Raw genomic sequence first — 18,181 nt, 5'->3', positions numbered from 1 at the left:
AAGAAAATTAATTAATTAAGAGAGAATAGAAATTGAATTTAATTAAATGATAAAGACCATTTAATTAAAGTAAATAAATCATGTACAACTTGAGTTGGCCTAGTGGTGGAGAACTTGTGGTCTTGAAAGAGAGGTCACAAGTTCAAATCCCATAGGGGGTAGGGTATGTACATTCTACCGGTCTATAAATAAAGAAAGGTTAAATGATTAGAAAGAAGTTGAATAATTAGAAATGATGAAATATAATGATTAGTTTAGAAGAATAAAAATTAAATTAATTAAAAAATTTTTAAAAAATTCATTATAAAGAGGAATAATTATCATGTTAGAAATGTGACATTTTAAAGTGTCTATAGGTATGTCTCTTGGTAGTGTCACATTCTCCTTCCTTTCGTTTTGTTTTTTGTATCATTGCAGTATACTTTGTTGCCAATCCCTCTCTTCTCAAAGGTCTTAAAGGGTAATAAAGTTACATGCAATCAACCTCGACAACCTCCAAAGAAGATTGTCGACCTCATCGTTCACTATTAGGTTATCCCCAATGGCATTCTCGAGGACCTTTTTCTCGATAGCCTCCCTTCAAACATATGAGTTTACAGATACTTCCCACAAGTAAACTAAATCTTGTGTCAGTTCATCTTTTGTCACGTATTCTTCTTTTTTATTATAGTTACTTCTAGTTTTTCACCGATCGGCCCATTGCATTGCCATACTTGTCTGTGAATTATATTTTTCCAAGATTCATATCAGAAATGGCACCAAATGTTTATTGCCTAACACAACCAATTACAAAAGTACAAAACAATTATGCATTCAAACAGTATGAAATATAGGTTGTTCTCGTTTTTATTATTCAGTGATATTCAGTGATGTAATGTTCCTAAGTAGGATCTTGAAATAATATAAAATCCACCATTATTGCCGAAGTGGAATGGATCTCAAATATATAACTTGAAATGTTAAGAGTTGCATCTCTTGGACTCTTAAAAGACACGACACCTCTTAATCGCATCTCTTCCCAATATATATGAATCAGTTTATGTTTGTTTATTAAACTCCTTGATCACACATGCTTAACATTGACTTGTTTCTTAACAATTCCTTGCTTGAATGCTAATCGCTGCAACCCAATTCTTTAATATTCATCGCCTCCTTTCATATGTGATCGATTAGCTTTCTCATTAATTGGAGCTTGTTGATGACTAATTATTATCGACTCCCTCTAATAACATTATTATATCTTCTCCCCGTGCATCCTTTGTTAATTGCTATTACATAATATAATTCTCTGTTTGTCGTCGATTAGACATAATCATTGTTCAGTCATTTTCGTGCCTCATAAGATCATTAATTGTTCAATCCTTCTCTTTGCTGATTGTGTAATGTCCCCTATTTCCAGGCAGTCTCTGTCCAAGGAAGTATTAGTTGTTTGTACACCAATGTGATCTCCAATTCGGTTCAGACTCAAGTCTGATTCTCAATCGTTATCTTGTTATTTTTACTGATCTGCTGTTACAGTTATTGATTGTCAGTGATGCAACCCGATCTCCTTAATGAGCATATAGATTGTATCAAACAATTTCTGATTCTTTTTGATGATGATATTAGTGAATGATGACTGCTGGTTGTCAATGTTTCTGTCCCCTCCTTTCCCTTGGAGATTGATCTTGCTATTAATATCCCCGCCACTGAGTGAAGAGTTGTCTCTTCTTATGGCCAACTATTTACGCAAGGGCTGTCTGTTGCCTTCGTGTCCCTTGACCTTTCATCAATTGCACCTTAACTAACATTAATGCAGATCGCACCTCAGGAGAGTGCCCTTTCAATATATCACATCCTTCCTTTATTTTTAATGACACTATTGTTTAATGTTAATTGCTGTATGTCTCTTAATGCTTCGATTAGAATATGAATTGGTTTGCTATCATATAGCTGATGATTTATAATATAATTGATTGCTGTTATATAACTGATTATCATGTTGACAGTTTTGTCTTCTAATTAATGAACAACTGTAGTAATCGCACCCCATTAATGTTTAATAATGTGTATTATTAAAGGTTTGTATAGCCCTTAATCTATTCGCTGTATTATTATTATCATATATGGGTCGCTGTAGATACTTAGGTTTATGTATTAATTTTAGAGTTGTTGCCTACGTCCCTACTTTATGAAGATAATTACCGCCTGATATATTGATTCGTTTGACCTGAGATCATAGAAAATCGTGAAGTCTTAATAAGATGATTTTTCTACATCTGAACTTATCTCAAGGATGGTGAGGCAGATGTTATTAAGGCAGGGTCATGACAAACGATTACAATATTCATATGTCAGCCTACCAATCGATTGAGAGTTTCCGACTATGAACCAAAGATACAATATATAGTAGGCCAATATTGATTACAATTACCACCGGTAACTACTAATCGACAATGGGTCAGGAACTACCTATTACAATGCATAACAATTGACTAACAAAACATAAAGAAATGAACTCTTGATTGACACAATTATATTTCCTTTTATTACTTAGTCGACTACACATCTCTTGCGAAAATGTCCTTTGCAACCTGAAGATATTCAAAACCCTCAACAGCCAAGACATGTGACATGGTTTGGAAAATGCACAAACCTTAGTTTCAATGACAAGTTGATATTCTTTGTTGAAATCATGAATTTTCTCTCATTCTTTATTTCATTGACTATCATATTACTACTAAAGGCTTGGGAACTGGACTGAAGAGAGCGCATGCTAGGGTGATTTTCACCTCCCTATCAGTCATTAATAGCCAGACGGACAGTTCTACTCCTGGTACTGGATGAGACACCTTCAATCACATAATTTTATGTTGTTTGTCAGTGAGAGATCCCTGATTGTGCAACTGTTATACCTTTGTCACTTTTACATACCATGGGTGTACATTTTAGCAGTTTTCATTATCAAAGATGCCTCAATAGTGAGGCTTCTGTGATCTAAAACCATTTTTAGGGGTCTAGAACTGCAGCAGATATATTCAACTTCATTGTTGTCTGGCATTTAAAGATCTTGAAGTAGTGCGTGGTCTCTACATCAAAGGTTAGAAGTCAAAAGATCAATTTACTAGTAACTACGGGAAGAGGAGCAAAAAGTGCCCCCACAATGATGTCTTATGGTGCAGTCCAGAACTTATATCTACTTGGTGCCAAATGAAACAAAAATGGAAAAAAATCTAATAAACAAGCTTCACCTAATCAAGCATATTTTACATATTTTGCAGGATGATCAGACATTAGACATCTGTCACATATATTCAAAGCATTTTGGGAAATGAAAATGAGAAGGGGCATTTAGCACAACCTGCACTTCATGATAATTTGAATTTTTTCATTGAATTATAGAGATACTTGAGGTGTTGCTGTGAAAAATTACAAACATTTCAGGGAAAAGTATTTTTCTTTCAAATCAAGTCAAAGAAAGCATCTCCTTGATGAAGATGCCTAATGAATATTTCCCCATCAATTCTCTACTTAGAGGTTAAGGGTATCTCGCTGCAAAACACAAAGAAAGTGAATGACAATCCAATGGCTCTTTTTACATACAGGATTCTTTGAATATTGTAGAGAGTATAAAATGTTTCCTGGTTGTACCCCAAATTTAATCCCGTAAGAAAACAAATTCAGTGACATCCTCTTAGCAAACCTGGTAAAAGAGGGGAAGGGTGAATTCTGATCTCATCACGTTGGATGAACTTTATAGACTTATTTGTACCCTTTATCCAAAGAATGTTCCATTCTCAGAATTTCACCACAAGCCTCTTCTCTCCATCTTTATGTTGTGAAAATGGAAAAAATTTCTGCAGAAAGCTCTCTAATGTGAACATTTCTGCATACATTTAAATAAGACAATTACTTTGAATTGTTGAAACCATGATTATCTGCTCAAGGTAATCCATCCACTTCTGACTTTCATGAATGCTAACTGATAAGATTACAACAACCTGACATGAATAAACTGCAGTATTTTACATATAAATATACAGCTCATGCCCAGAGCATGCCACTGAAATCAATTTGTGAATTTAATATAGGGCTACAACCCAAATCTTCATTTTCTACAGGAGTTTGCTCTTCTGAAAGTACATAAGGCTCTGTTAAATCAGGGGATCTTTCACATGCAATACCATAGTCTTTCAATATCTGCGGCGTTTTTAGAGAGGCTGCTTGCCTTTCCAAAACTACAAGCAACTTATCCTCAAACTCAAAAATTAAGTATTTATTTTTGCATGCTGCACATGAAAAAAAAAGATAATCAGTGACAGAATTCAATATGATATGCTGCTAGTAATAGTACAGATGCAATGAGATTAATTGTATATAAGAGGTGCTTACAATCCACAAGATGAGCAAGATGCCTTATATTTTTTACTCTGATCCCGTTGCACTTCAAAACCTGCCACCAGCATTCATAACTAAATTAGTTAATGAATTGTATATTCTCCTCACAAAAATCATCTAGTTAGCAAGGTAAGGGATAATGTACATTCATATGGGATAGGGATACTAACTTACCTGTTGATTGCTCATGTTTTCATATCCAATATTAACTTCACTGGCCAAAATCTGTTCTCAAAACATAATTTTGCAATGCTTGTTAATAAGAGATTTCAACAAAATACTGCTGAAACAGGAAACCCATCTGATGTTAACTTAGAACTGCCTGGGCAAAAGGAAACACAGACCTGTGATAAAATGACTATTTGCTCCCCTTCAAATTGTGGCAGAGAGTATCGAGCCTTAGCTAATAGTCTTAACTGAAACACAAAGACATGCATAATTGAGTTAATCTGCTAGAAATCATGTCACAAATAATGCATTCAAAGAGCTCATAAAAGCATCAATTATATCCAGCTTACCCCCATAGATTCCTCACATTCATCGCTGTATTATGCAAACAAGGAAAAAACAAAAAATAAATTTAGCTAGAAATTAAGTATTTAATACAAATGAATGGATGATATCATGCCATAAATAGATGTGCAACAGAACTAGACTTCAGCTCCCACCAGTCATTGCGAAGATTCATTAAAGTCTGAAAATATAAATACTAATGTTTGTGAATGAAACTTTTGAGGATGGCCACTCACTCAATTAATGGTTCGGAAAGAGGTGTAAACACTAGTCCTGCAACAATGAGATATGAAGGTTGTACTCCTTCGATGTGATATGGCACCTAGAAACAAAAATTTATATTAACTGAAAGGTATATACAATCCTGGGAGGGCTGTCCTTTGCTTTCAAGAGAATGCCATATACACATGAATCTCTCTCTAAATATATCCATAACCTCCAAATTTTAACCATTTTAAAACTAACAAAATGCACTGAAGAATAAACAAAGTAGACTTACAAGATGTACACGAGGCTTCAAAGTTGTAATAACATTCATTTTCTTTCCTTCTCGAATAATACCAATCTCTGCCGTGTCACCTGTATATCTAGATGTTTGAAAAATCAAGGTTATTTCAAGATTTGACCAATGAAGTGAATTACAACACAACTGCATATAGGAATGATAGAGCAAGTTAGAAATTATCCATATATTCATGAAAATATTTACTTCCTCCTCTGTAAATTGTATCAAATTGCTTAAAGATGAGAGATTATCAGTGCACAAATTACTTTTCACTGATGAGATATCCAAATGCAATACGCTCTGAGAATCGAAAAGGTACAGTTCCTTCATTTGCCACAGCTACACCATCAAAGCTTACAATAACATCTCCCTGTTCACAGATGACAAATCAAACAGGAAATCAACTTTTGAGACTCAAGACTTAGTTTTAAAACTATAATATCACAGATACCACTTTCTATTTCAAATCTGACTTGTCAGCTCTTAGTTGACTCTGTAATAACAGTAAAAGTGTTCTATAGGTTCCAAGAAAGAGTTACATTTAATTATGCCCTAGGATCGTTTTGTTTACTAGCTTGATAAAAGGCTGCTTCCAGTAATTATGAACCATCATGCATAAGTTACCATGTCCTCTATATCAACCCCCAATTCAATTATGTTGTTTCTGGTTAGAGTGAGAGAGATGTCTTCTGAGAGAACCTATCAAGGAGTCTCAACTGTGGGTGCCACCAATTCCACTTGGTCGTTGCATGAAAGCATGTAATTATTTTCCTAAGCGATATAAAATGTTAAACTGTTGCATGCTTGGTTAGATGTTTGATGTCCGAAGATGCATCATGCGTGTGCATGGTGTTTGCAAATATCAATGCCATTCACCATTATTTTCAACTCTATCAACACTGTTAAATGGGTGGGCTAATGATATGACTACCTAATATTTTAGGTGCAAGGCAAAGTATAGCGGTGACTGGTATGTTTCAGAAGCATGGGGAAGGAGAGAAGGATTTAAAGAGTTTGTGATCCTCACATGTTTGCATAATACTTGAACAAATGTTTGACTGGAGGATTTCTTACTCTGCAAAGTGAGGTCTGAAATCCCAACTATTGATATGCAAGTGGGAATAGCAGACCCAATAAATACTATCATGGAATGAGATGGAGTATAAAGATAGATTTGATTAATCATATTAAGACATGAAAGGGTTCCAAGGGAAATTTGTGAAAAATAAATATAAATAATACCTACAAGTGTAAGCCATATCAAACTAATTCTAAGTCTGAAGAGAAAGTACAAAAGGAGATCCAGAAAATGTGGGATGCAAGGACTGTTTTTAATCTGAACATATCAAAATAGGTTTGTTGATATTGATTAGCCTGAAGAAATACACTACATTGATTTGAAGAGAGTTGTACGATGCCCCCAATTTCTTTGCAGAAATGAGGTCTCGCAAAAAAAAAATTTCAGCTAAAACATGAATTTTCTTCCTAAAATTTCTCTAGTGTAACAAATTAATTATAATTCCTTCAGATATAAAACATCAAAATCTCCACAAATAATTTCAATTTATACAAGTACCTGCTACAAAAGAAGGCCAAATCATGTGTGCAGGCTCACAATCGAAATATGCCTCCATAAGAGTGCACATGAATAAAACCATCTGTGTTTAAAACCTTGTGCACTGTTATTTTTCTTGAAAAGAAATAACACCAAACAGAAAGTACAGAATCTGATCACAAATTTCAAACCCTTATTTGTTGATGTCAATGAATCATAAACCTTAAGATGAATAAAATACTCAGTTTCAATAATATGAAATCCTCCAAAAGATATTCAATTCATTTGCAACTGCTGAAAATTACAATGCTTATACAAATAAGGCTGGAAACTGAATCTCAGAATTTTCTACTACAATTTATTGCCACTCACAAGGCCCAACAGCTGTACAGACTGTTGATGTTGATACAAAGCATATGGCAGGTGGAATTTTTTTTTTGCAGAAGTCACAAGGCTGAAACAATGGTGTGTTTGGCTCATCTAAGGCTCGAATGATGTATAGCAGCATTGGAAACACCAACATTTGCTAATTACAACTGCTAATCATTATTGATCTTCCCTGGAAACATATGCAACATATCCAAATCTGATTATAGTCTCCTAGAAATGACTCCTAACTGCTGTTTGCTGATGTATGATGACAGAAACAAGGTAAACCAGTGGGTGATATGGATCATCCAATGCAAAACTGACTGATTTTTGCTCTCCAAAAGGTTGCGCTCAACTATGGTTACCAGAAATGACCGATACAATGCTTATTTTGTTCCTCAAGTGCGATGCTCAGCTAGGGTTTGCTGATCCAATGCTAAAAAGACTCATTTTGTGCCTCGATGTGTAATGCTCAGCTGGGGTTAGCAGGTCCAATCAAAGACTTAAACTAACAAAAATCTGAAAATTGATGTAGAAACCCTCAAATATGATATGGCAACAAAACAACATTATTTTCTTCCAAATCCAAATCGCCCTATCACTGGAATCTTGCATGAAATCTCCAAAAATCAGCAACAAATACTACAGTACCATTGTAGCAGCAGTGTAGCAAACTGAAAAATGTCTTCAAATTCCCCAAGCCGAGTATTTGCCATGTTACTCATGGGCTCTCAATAATGAGTTTTCAGTGAGTTTTGGCACCAAGTTCTCAAGTATTTGCCATGTTTACTCACAGGCACTCGATAATGGAAGATGATTTTTCAGTGAATTCTGGTGCTAAACTGACACAAGTACTTGGTGAATCAGTCATGTGTTTGAAGACTCTCCAAATACTCAATAGGACTCTACAAACTCCAAAGTCTGGCCAAGTCTTGGAGAGTACTCAGCCAAGTCCTACTCCAAGACTCTATGAATCTCAAGCTTAAACTCGTGAGTCTTGAGCTCGAACTCTTCTGATTGGCACTTGGACATATCAGCCACACTTTTTAAAGTGAAATTTCAACCTATTTTGGTCATTTTTTGCTCTTATTCGCCCATTTCACCCAAAGAAGCATCAACATAACAAGGAGATGATTTGAGAAGAGAATCTTTATGGATTCACAGTTGATAAAATCATCAAACAGAAGCAGCAGAATTGGATTGAATGGAAGAAATGAAGACACTTTTGAAGAAAGAATCTATCATCCTTTTGATACTGACTTAACTTGTAGTTCAAGGCTTGTAAAAAAAAGTTACACTAGGAGGGGAAAGAAGATGTAGATTGTATTTGGTTTTTTTTTTATATATCATCATATGTAAATAGTGATGATGCCATTACACATTTATTATTTATAATTTTGTTTTATTAGTGTATTGGTTGACTTTGAAACTATGAAATTTCAAATTTTCAGAGTTTGAGGATCACATGAAGTGTAATGTTTAAGTTATGACAAATTGATAGTCAAATTAAACCTTCATGTTCTCTAAATGCATTAATTTCTCTTCTTTTATGTAATTATGAGTTTTTTTTTTGGCTGAGTTTGTGTTGAGTTTTTTCCAAATCCATGTCAAATCCCAAGTCTGAGTCAAGATTTTGGGCTGCAGGATCAAGTCTGAGTCCAATTCTTCAAACTATGATGACTCTAACACCAAAATACATAGGACAAGGAAAATATAGGGGGATGCAGAAATTATATTGAAACTATGCCGAAAACCCAAATTTTCACCATGCCCATCAAGACCTCACACTAAGATGAACTTTCCCTCTTTTCTTTCCAAGTCAAGAATATATACAAGCTCAAGTGGTGATTGACATTGGCTACCACCACAGCAAGCTGCCAATAATGGAGTGGTGAATGGCTTTGTAATTTGCATTCCCATATCACAATTTTGATATGCCCGATTTTCCCTATAGAACTCAATGTATTCAAAGTCACAATAATTCCAAAAGCTACCATTACTATACATGCATATATCTTCAATTTGTGTGAATAAGTGATGGGGGAGCATTCATGGTGGACAAGAGATTCAACTTTGAATTTGGCATCTTCCTTTGCAAATTTAGAATATTCCTTTTTGGGCGTGGGCAATAGGAGTTACAACTTGCTTTGACTCAAAGATAATTTCCTTGATGCTAAATATTCAAAAATGCGTGCCCAAGAATGAATTATTGAGTGCTTTCTATTTTAGGGTCCTATGGAGTGGAGTTGGTGGCATAATGGACTGATATAAATGGTAGGTTTGAAGGTGGAGTTGACAAAGCATCTAGAAGCTTTGAAGGCAATTTCTAAGTTAGGAAAATGTCTTCCATGTTGGTTGAAAATTTTGTACACTTGGGGAAATATACAAAATTGTGGTTTCAACCACAGCGTGTGAGTAAAACTCTCCTAATTAAGGGAAGACTCCCCCTATCTAACTACAACTTTGAAAATAAAATAGGATGGGACAACAATCTTTCTTCTTCTTTCAAGAAAGACAATATCCTTTTCTCTTCACAGAAAGTGATAGCGATTTAATATAAAACAGCAGTTACAACTTTCAGAATGAAATGAGAGAAAGGAAATGAAGTTTCATGAAAGCTCAAAGACTTCCATCACTTCCTTCGGGACGGGACAGCAATATCAAGCTCAAAGACTTGATTATGTGAAGTCCTATCTACCATTTTTTATACTAACGCTATCAAGAACTAAATAATAACATCTCAAAGACTGGAATATCTTTTTCTTTTCTACTTAAAACAATGGGAAGTAGTATAAGCTCAAAGACTTATAGCTATTTCTCACAAAATCTGCTCCTAAATTCTCTTAAGAACAAGTGAAAGCAAAAAGACTTGCGGCTTCTCTCAACAAAATATTTATTTTAATCTATATTAATGTCAAATACTTGCAACACAAAGACTACAAATCAAATGCGATCAAGCTCTTTAAGAAACACTTGCAAGAAAGATAATATAGAACACTAACTCAAGAATGTAGCACAAAGACCCAAAGCTTGAGCAATTTCCTTCTATTCCTTTCAATTCTTGAATTTACACATGAAAACTCAAAGACTTGTTTGCTGTAAATTTGGCAGAGTTTTTGCTTGCTTACCAAAAGATAAAAATTACAATAGACCCCTCAAGTATTTATAGAAGAGGAGCTTTGAGAAAAAGGTGGGAGGATCTTAACTAACTTGATAGATTCTCTCAACCACCAAGACTTATTCAATAACTAACTAAGACTTATTCCAACTACAGTCCTAATTGAACACAACTTGTAGTTGCTTTACATGTAATTACAAAAGTGCAAGTAATAAGTTAACTTGCAATTACAAAGTTATTTTTTTTACATGTAACTTGTCAAAATGAAATTACAAATGCATAACTAAAACTATTCCATGTGTCTAAAGACACGACTCTAACTGCATCATACTTTGTCTGTGATGTTCTTCATGTCACTTCAGGATGCTAGAACTTGAAGTATTCTGGATTGGTAAAGACATCTTGAACCGGAATGGGAACTTGCATCCTTGTCTTCTTGCTTGGGGTAGTACTATCTTTTCAGGAGGGAAAGGGTTGCCTTCCTCTTTTCATGTCATGACCATCTTTGTCTTGAAAGCATTCTATACTCTCAACCATGAATTGTTGTTGTATCTCTTCTTTGTATCATCCTTCATTCTTGAAATCTTCTTGCAAAATAAGGCCCATGCCTTAATCCATTGATTTGGTAGATCGTGTGTGCAAACCGGACTGACAAGGGAAGAGATAAATTGATGCAAAAATGGGCTCACAAGTGAATTTCGGGTTTTGGAAGTTGCATTACATGTGTGGGGAAAACAAGAGCATTAACTTGCAATTGCAGGGAACAAACATGCAACTTCGTATGTTGAATGGGTAACTACAAGTTTGCACTTGTGGTTGAACATTTAGAACTCATTTTCAAGTGTTTTTTGAGTGCATTTTGGACCAATTTCGGGTTCTGGATGGCTGACCGTAGGTAGACTTTAAATGGGGAAAATGAATGAAGTTGTGAAATGAGTGGACGAAATGGTATACGGATGATGGAAATGAATATGAGTGAAAATGAAAAGATTTTGGGAAGATCGTCTTCAAGAAAATGGGAAGAACTTTCAACATGTAATCCGGTTCCAAAAACCCGATTTTGAAAGAATGGGTATTTTTCATCTTTGCAACTTGGAATTTCAACCAAAGATGGTTAAATTCTTTTAACCGTAAGGGAAGAACAATTATTTTCATCCAACTTGCAATCGGGATTTAAAATCCCGAATACAAGTAAAGAGGGAAAATGGGGAAGAACAATGCAATCCATAAATTGCCTTGCAAGGGGAAAATCTCTCTCACAAAACCGATTTTTGGGGCAAAATAATCATATACAAATTTACAAGCAGAAAGGAAAAACAAGAAGACAAGAAAACAAGGAAATGAAACAAAGAAAGAAAAGAAATCAAACCTTGCTTCAAACTGAAAATGCCTTTTCAAAAAGATGATCAATCTTTGAAAGAAGGAAGGAGAACTCTTATAAAGAAATTAACCGCATTCCAAAACCCTAGCCACGTTTTTGAAAAAACGTCATATGTATCAAAATGCCCATTAAAAACATGAAGAATCGGTCAAGTAAAGCACCCAACCTCCACGCCTAGGCAAAACAAGCCAAAACGATTTAGGAAAGATAAGATTCGTGGCACTTGAATGAGGTAAATAGTGGTATTTTTCAAAAACGTTTTTGCTGTTAAAACCCCATAAAACCAGCGATAATGTCTTCCAAATGGCATGAAGAGAGATGGAAAATGCATGAAAATAGCAAGGAATCCAAAACGCCTTCCTCCTCCTTGAATTTCTCCACAAAAATCGTTGGAAATCTTCAACAAAATCCTCCAATATTGATGGTTGGGTTTTTGGGAAAGAACAAGTAGTTTAAAATTTCACTTTTTCTATCAACAAAGCAAAATCGGGTTTTAAAAATGCAATTACAAGTTTAAAATTCCCCAATTTGCACTTTATGGAGAAAATCGGGTTTTTTTGGCAAAATAGCAAGTTTAAAATGTCACTTTATTTCAATTCTAGGCAAAATTGGGTTTTGGAGAGAGATGTGCAAGTTATAAATTACTTGTAAAGGGAAAATAAAATCCCTACAACAAGTTTTAATAACTTGCACATATGTAATAGAGGTATAAAATCCCTATTACAAGCAAAAGACATTAAAGTAGGGATTTTAGAAAAGAATTACAAGTTTACTTGTAACTTATCCAAAAAATCCCTATTTTAACTTAAAAAGTCAAAAAGCATCATGGGGGAAATAAAAAGCAAATTACAAGTTCTTATTTTTCAATAAAGTGCACTTGTAATAGGCCAAAAATTTCCCTACAAAAACCAAAACAATGGAAATCATTAAAACTTGCAATTCAAGAGAAATTTCCCACCTGCAGTCAGGGAGAAAAAAACCGAAATTGAAGGAAAGACATAGCAAACGAATCCAGAATGCGACAAAATTCGAAACATGGTTCGAGGATGGACTGAAGATTAAGCCAGTCCAAGGATTAGTCGAAATTCTGCCTCGGGAAGTGTGCCATAGAGTAAAATTTTCATTTTTTTCACAAAAATTTCATGCAATGGTCCACTTTGTAAAACAAAAATGAGGACAACATTCCCCTTGTTTGGGTGTGACTTTTTGAGAAGGTTGCCAAATTTGAGGCTTTGGTAACTATGGCACTGGTTAAAAGGCAAGTTTCAACATTCATTTGCAGATTCCCACTTTTTAGACTTTTGGAAAGTTTGTGGGGAAGAAGAATTTTTTTTAAAGAAAATTCAGTTTAAAGATGGAGAAGAAGAAAAAATTGCAGGTTTCAGGATGCATGAGATGAAATGTTTTGTCTTGTGATTTCTCTTTGTTATTGTGATTGATTAGTATAAAATTATATCAAATCTTGGAGTGTTTGTAATGCCTATAAGGCTGCCATGCAATGTATTTGCACATTCGCTATTTAGTTTGTTCAACTTCTGATTATTTGGATTGAATTAATGAGAAGTGGTATGCTGCTTTTCCATATTTACTTGCATATTTGAGTTGCAATTTGTATGTTTTTGGGTTAGGAGAATACCCATATCAGATTTTAAGTCAAATCTTTAATTGATTTCCATGTGTGGTTATGAGAGGGTTTTTAGCCCCTTCCATCAATTACCTACAGATAATGCCAATGAATTTATTCTCCATTCTTCAATGTCAATGTGTGATGGGGTTAATTTCAAAAAGGCTAAAAGCTTCTGAGACGATTGCAACCTGATTTGTGATTGTATAATATTTGAATTTCAGTTTCTTCACCAGGAAATGTTGTGTATGTTGTTGTAATTGCAATGTGCCAAAGCACCAAATGAAATAGTGGTTTGGTATCTATACCCCCAAAAGGAAATGAAATTAAGTGCGTAAGATTTTGAAAGAGAAAATTGTAAAATTTTGTAATTTGTAACTTGTTTGGATATGCAATTTTTTATGACGATTTTCAAAGACAATCATAATAAATTCATATTAGTTATTAACTAGCTGTTTTATTCACATGGTGATGCAATTTCCTAGTCTATTTGTATTCAAATATAATAGAAAGCACTTTCTCAACCTTTTATGTGTAATGTACCCTTCTTCAACCTAGGTGTTCAAGGAGGACTCTTTAGTGTATTTCATTCCATTGGCTAATTTGGGGTTTTGGAGAAGGAACATTTTAATTAAATAAATTTAATTTGTCTTATATTATTCTTTTATAAGCAACTTTAATTTAATTAATTATTTTATTTAAAAGATGACCATTTGCATTTTTTTAGGAACTCAAAGTGAATTAAAATTTAAAAGGTCACTTTATGCAAAATCCAATTAAAAGTTCTCAAAAGTTAGCAAGAGGGATACAAAAGGAAGTTGCAAAAAGGAAATTTTATATCTTTGGTCATTTCATATTTTCGCATTGTGAAGATTGGACATCTTTGTTCAACTCATAACCTAGGACGTAAACCCTAGTGGTATTTGGCTTTAGAGAAGTGATTTCTTCCTAGTCAAATTTCGCAGTGGATTCAAACACGATTCATTGTTGCACTAAAACAGAGAAGTGGAGGTTTCAAACCAGATTGCCATATATTACAATTCATAGGAATCACAGACAACAAATTTATAGAGCTTTACAATACTCCAAGAGCGTATTGGTCCATTAAGAAAAGGGAGCTATTCATATTTTGGGAGACTTTAAGCTAGCTGCTACTTATGCAAGGCCAAAGGGAACTCGTAGGATATTGTGAGACTGTCTAAACTGACCACCACTCATAATACCAAGGGAGGCATAGGAGTTACAAGGGATCTTCTATCTAGCTGCCACATGTACAACAAGGCTAACATGGGAAGGAAAAAGCTAGTAAAACCCAATAATCCCTACCATACCACCTTGGCGATGCTCTTATTTGGGACACAGCTGTTTGGAAGCAACAACCATGATTTCGGACCTTAGTTATAACAGAAAATTCCAATGAAGTCCACAGCAGCAATTGTAAAGGTCAGAAGTAATTTCTATTACTAATTTATCAGCATTTTTCTTTTTTTTTTTTTTTTTGAAAAAAGGGGGTAAAGATTTATTCAGAAATCATAGAATTACAAAGAAGAGGCCTCAGGCCCACCAAGACAACAACAAAAACTAAAAGGAACCACCAGCACCACCACTACGAATTCCAGTGACCACAGAAATAGATCTGGCTGTCGGATTTCCAAAGATAATACCTTTTCGGAAAGTCCTCAGAAAGATGATGTGCCACAAAGTAGGGCCGAAGGCTAGCTACTTTGGAATTACACAAAAAATCAGGCTCATCCGGAGCCTCGAAGGCCTCAAAAATGACAATGAAAATGAAACAAACATAAAAGGGAAATAGATCCTACACCACAGGGTGCTCTTGCAACATCCTGTCTTCCAGCATTAACCTGTCTAAAGTTTCCAGATAATCTTGAGGTATACCATCCCTTCCACTAAAATCCCAACCATCAACATGCTCTGAAGCCCACTTGGCCAAACAATCAGCCACTCTATTCCACTCCCTGGGAATATGACAAAAGGAGACAAATTCCAATGTGTTACACATTTGCAAAATCTGTCTGACCACAGAAGCTAATTGCCAACTCACATCATTCAAATTTTGTTTGTTCAACATGTCCACAATAATCTAAGAGTCTGACTCACAAATAATCTTCCTCCATCCTAAAGAACAGCCTCGCTCAACAGCAATCTTAATAGCTAGGGCCTCCATAAGATTGTTGGAGTGCTGCCTTGTATAAATAGAGAAGAAAAAAACTGCACAACCATCCTCACCTCTACCTATACCTCCAATACCTGCATGTCCAGGATTCCCACAAGAAGAGCCATCAGTATTAATTTTTAAGATTCCCACAGGAGGGGGAATCCACCTTCCAACTCTACTTATCCGTTGCTTTGCATGATGAGATCTATTTCCAGCAACACAGTCAATTTTAATGTTTTCCAATTGCAGATTCCTTACAATAGCATAATCACCCGGATCAACATTTACAGACAAATTGCATTTAGCCGAGATTGTCTCTTGAAGCCTATTAACTATCTTCTGCCACAGCTAAGAACTCCCTATATGTGAATCACAAAAGACCCTCCAATTCCTTTCCAGCCATAAATTCCAGATAATAAGAGCTGGCCCAATAGCCCAAGCCACTTGAAGAAAAGAGGTCTTTGTTGGGGGTCTACCCAAGCTATCCCAAAATTCAATTAAGGAGGTAGCATGAAAACAAGCATGTTGCCAAGCCTCCCACCACTTGTGCCAAATATCCCTAGAGAAAGGGCATAGAAAAAACAAGTGGGAGCAATCTTCCTCATTATGCATACAAAGATAGCAGATAGATGGTCCCTGGAAGCCTCTCTTACGAAGATTCTCCCACGTGAGGCATTTCCTCTGAGCAACCAACCATATGAAGAAATTACATTTCGGCCAAGAAAAGCTATTCCATACCTTCTTCCACCAGGGAACATCCGTCAGGCCATGCAATTGCCTATCAAGCTGAGCATAACCTTCAGCAACAGAAAACTTGCCTTTTGGATTAGGACCCTGTTGTGACGTTTTCACACATCGCCCCATTGCAAATGGGGACCCTTGCTTTTTTTTGCTTTTTAGGGTTTGTTTTCTTGGTTTTTTAGGGTTTTGTTAGTTAGCCTTTGCATTTTTGAGTGCTGTCGGGGAGATCAATTGGATAAGCAAGTCCGGCTTGAGTAATGTCCTGATCCTGAAATTTGACTAAGTCTGGAAACTGAAAAAACCTCCAAAAACTAGATTTTGCAATATAACTCTTGGAGGTCTGAAACCACTCTCAAACATCCTGAAAGTATATATGGAATATAACTTAAATGTCACTTATACTTAAATGTTATATTCCATTAAAATTGTCCTGATAGAGAGTTCGAAAAGTCAAATTCCGCTCATGTCCTTCACTGAGGATCCAGAGCGATTTTTGTTTTAGATGATTTTCTTGCCCAATTTGAATGGATCCCAAGGCATGAATAAATGGAATGGAACATTGCGAATCCGTTGAATATAATTTTTGAAGGATATGAAGTAAAGTGAAGCCTACAAGAGCAAGATCGCTCCTGTCCCTCTCCAAGGGACCAGGGCGATGTAATGAGTATATTGCTTCTTATTCAAGTTCAAGACATTCCAAGACGGAGAACAAGGTGGCAAGGACATTTCAAGACATTTCAATCAAGCACGAAGTTACAAAGGTCGCCAAGTTGAAGGATTTGCATTAAAATATCCTAGTTCGCTCCTGTCCCTCAGGGAGGGACCAGAGCGATATTTCCATAAAGGCATAGATTTCAAAAGTTAAGCAAGTGTCAAGCGACCAAGGAAGATCAAGGGATCACGTTTTACCCGATGAAGACAATTGCAAGTTGAAGAAAGTAAAGGCAAGTCCAAAACCCTGAAATTCGCTCCTGTCCCTCAGGAAGGAACCAGAGCGATATTGATTATATTGGCCAAATCTCTCAAAAGTTACGTAAGGTCAAGGTTTTGCAAGGTCGTAAAGGGTCCAAGACATGATTAGAAGGTGATATACAAAGACTTCAAACGTTAAACAATCATCAAATTGAACAAAGAAGCAAAATCGCTCCTGTTCCTCTCCAAGGGACCAGGGCGATTTGTATGGGATTCTTCATTTTCCTTCAAATTCATGCCAAGTCAGGGTTTTTGTGGGATCACACAAGGTATAAGGTGTCTTTTGAGGATGATATGCAAGAGTTTTGAACGTCAAAATGTTATCAATCAAGTTAAGGAACTCATATCGCTCCTGTCCTTTGGACAAGGACCAAAGCGATTTTTACAAAAACACTCATGCTCCTTCAAAATCAAGACAATGCAAGGATTGGCGAAGTAAAGGACGTCCTTTGGAAGGCAATGAACGAAGAACGAAGATCAAATGTTTACAAATTTGAGCCAGGACATGAGGATCGCTCCTGTCCCTCTCCAAGGGACCAGGGCGATATTTACTAAAACACATGATATCCTTTAAAGATCACGTTAAAACAAGGTTGCACAAGGTTTTAAACATCGTTTGGAAGGCGATACAAAGGGAGATAGACGTTAAATATTACCAATTTGAGCTTAAAATGGAGAAAAGAAAAGGATCGCTCCTGTCCCTCTCCAAGGGACAAGGGCGATGATCCTTCTAACGTCCAAATGCCTCATAAAAGTCAAGTGATACAAGCATGGAATGAACAAGCAAGGTTATTATTCACCATACAAGGAAAAGTTGATATCAAAATGGAGAATTTCAAGTGAAAACATC

General features: G+C 35.6%; 1 protein-coding gene across 2 annotated transcripts in view; it reads right to left on the bottom strand.

Annotated features, from left to right (window-relative positions):
- Positions 1–3,346: 3,346 nt before the first annotated feature.
- Positions 3,347–18,181, bottom strand: part of LOC131077079 (protease Do-like 2, chloroplastic) — a 206,490-nt gene continuing 191,655 nt past the window's right edge. For both annotated transcript variants that reach the window (XM_058014496.2, XM_058014497.2), the window contains exons 14-21: positions 5,662–5,765; positions 5,390–5,477; positions 5,127–5,212; positions 4,896–4,920; positions 4,722–4,793; positions 4,552–4,602; positions 4,372–4,432; positions 3,347–4,268 (exon numbers count right to left, since the gene is read on the bottom strand). In XM_058014496.2, coding sequence (XP_057870479.2) covers positions 4,024–4,268; positions 4,372–4,432; positions 4,552–4,602; positions 4,722–4,793; positions 4,896–4,920; positions 5,127–5,212; positions 5,390–5,477; positions 5,662–5,765 — 732 coding nt within the window. In that variant the 3' untranslated portion in view covers positions 3,347–4,023. The remainder of the gene's footprint in view (positions 4,269–4,371; positions 4,433–4,551; positions 4,603–4,721; positions 4,794–4,895; positions 4,921–5,126; positions 5,213–5,389; positions 5,478–5,661; positions 5,766–18,181) is intronic.

This window comes from Cryptomeria japonica, chromosome 9 (assembly GCF_030272615.1).
Source record: "Cryptomeria japonica chromosome 9, Sugi_1.0, whole genome shotgun sequence".
NCBI lineage: Eukaryota > Viridiplantae > Streptophyta > Pinopsida > Cupressales > Cupressaceae > Cryptomeria > Cryptomeria japonica.
This window is presented reverse-complemented; position numbering and strand designations above follow the sequence as displayed.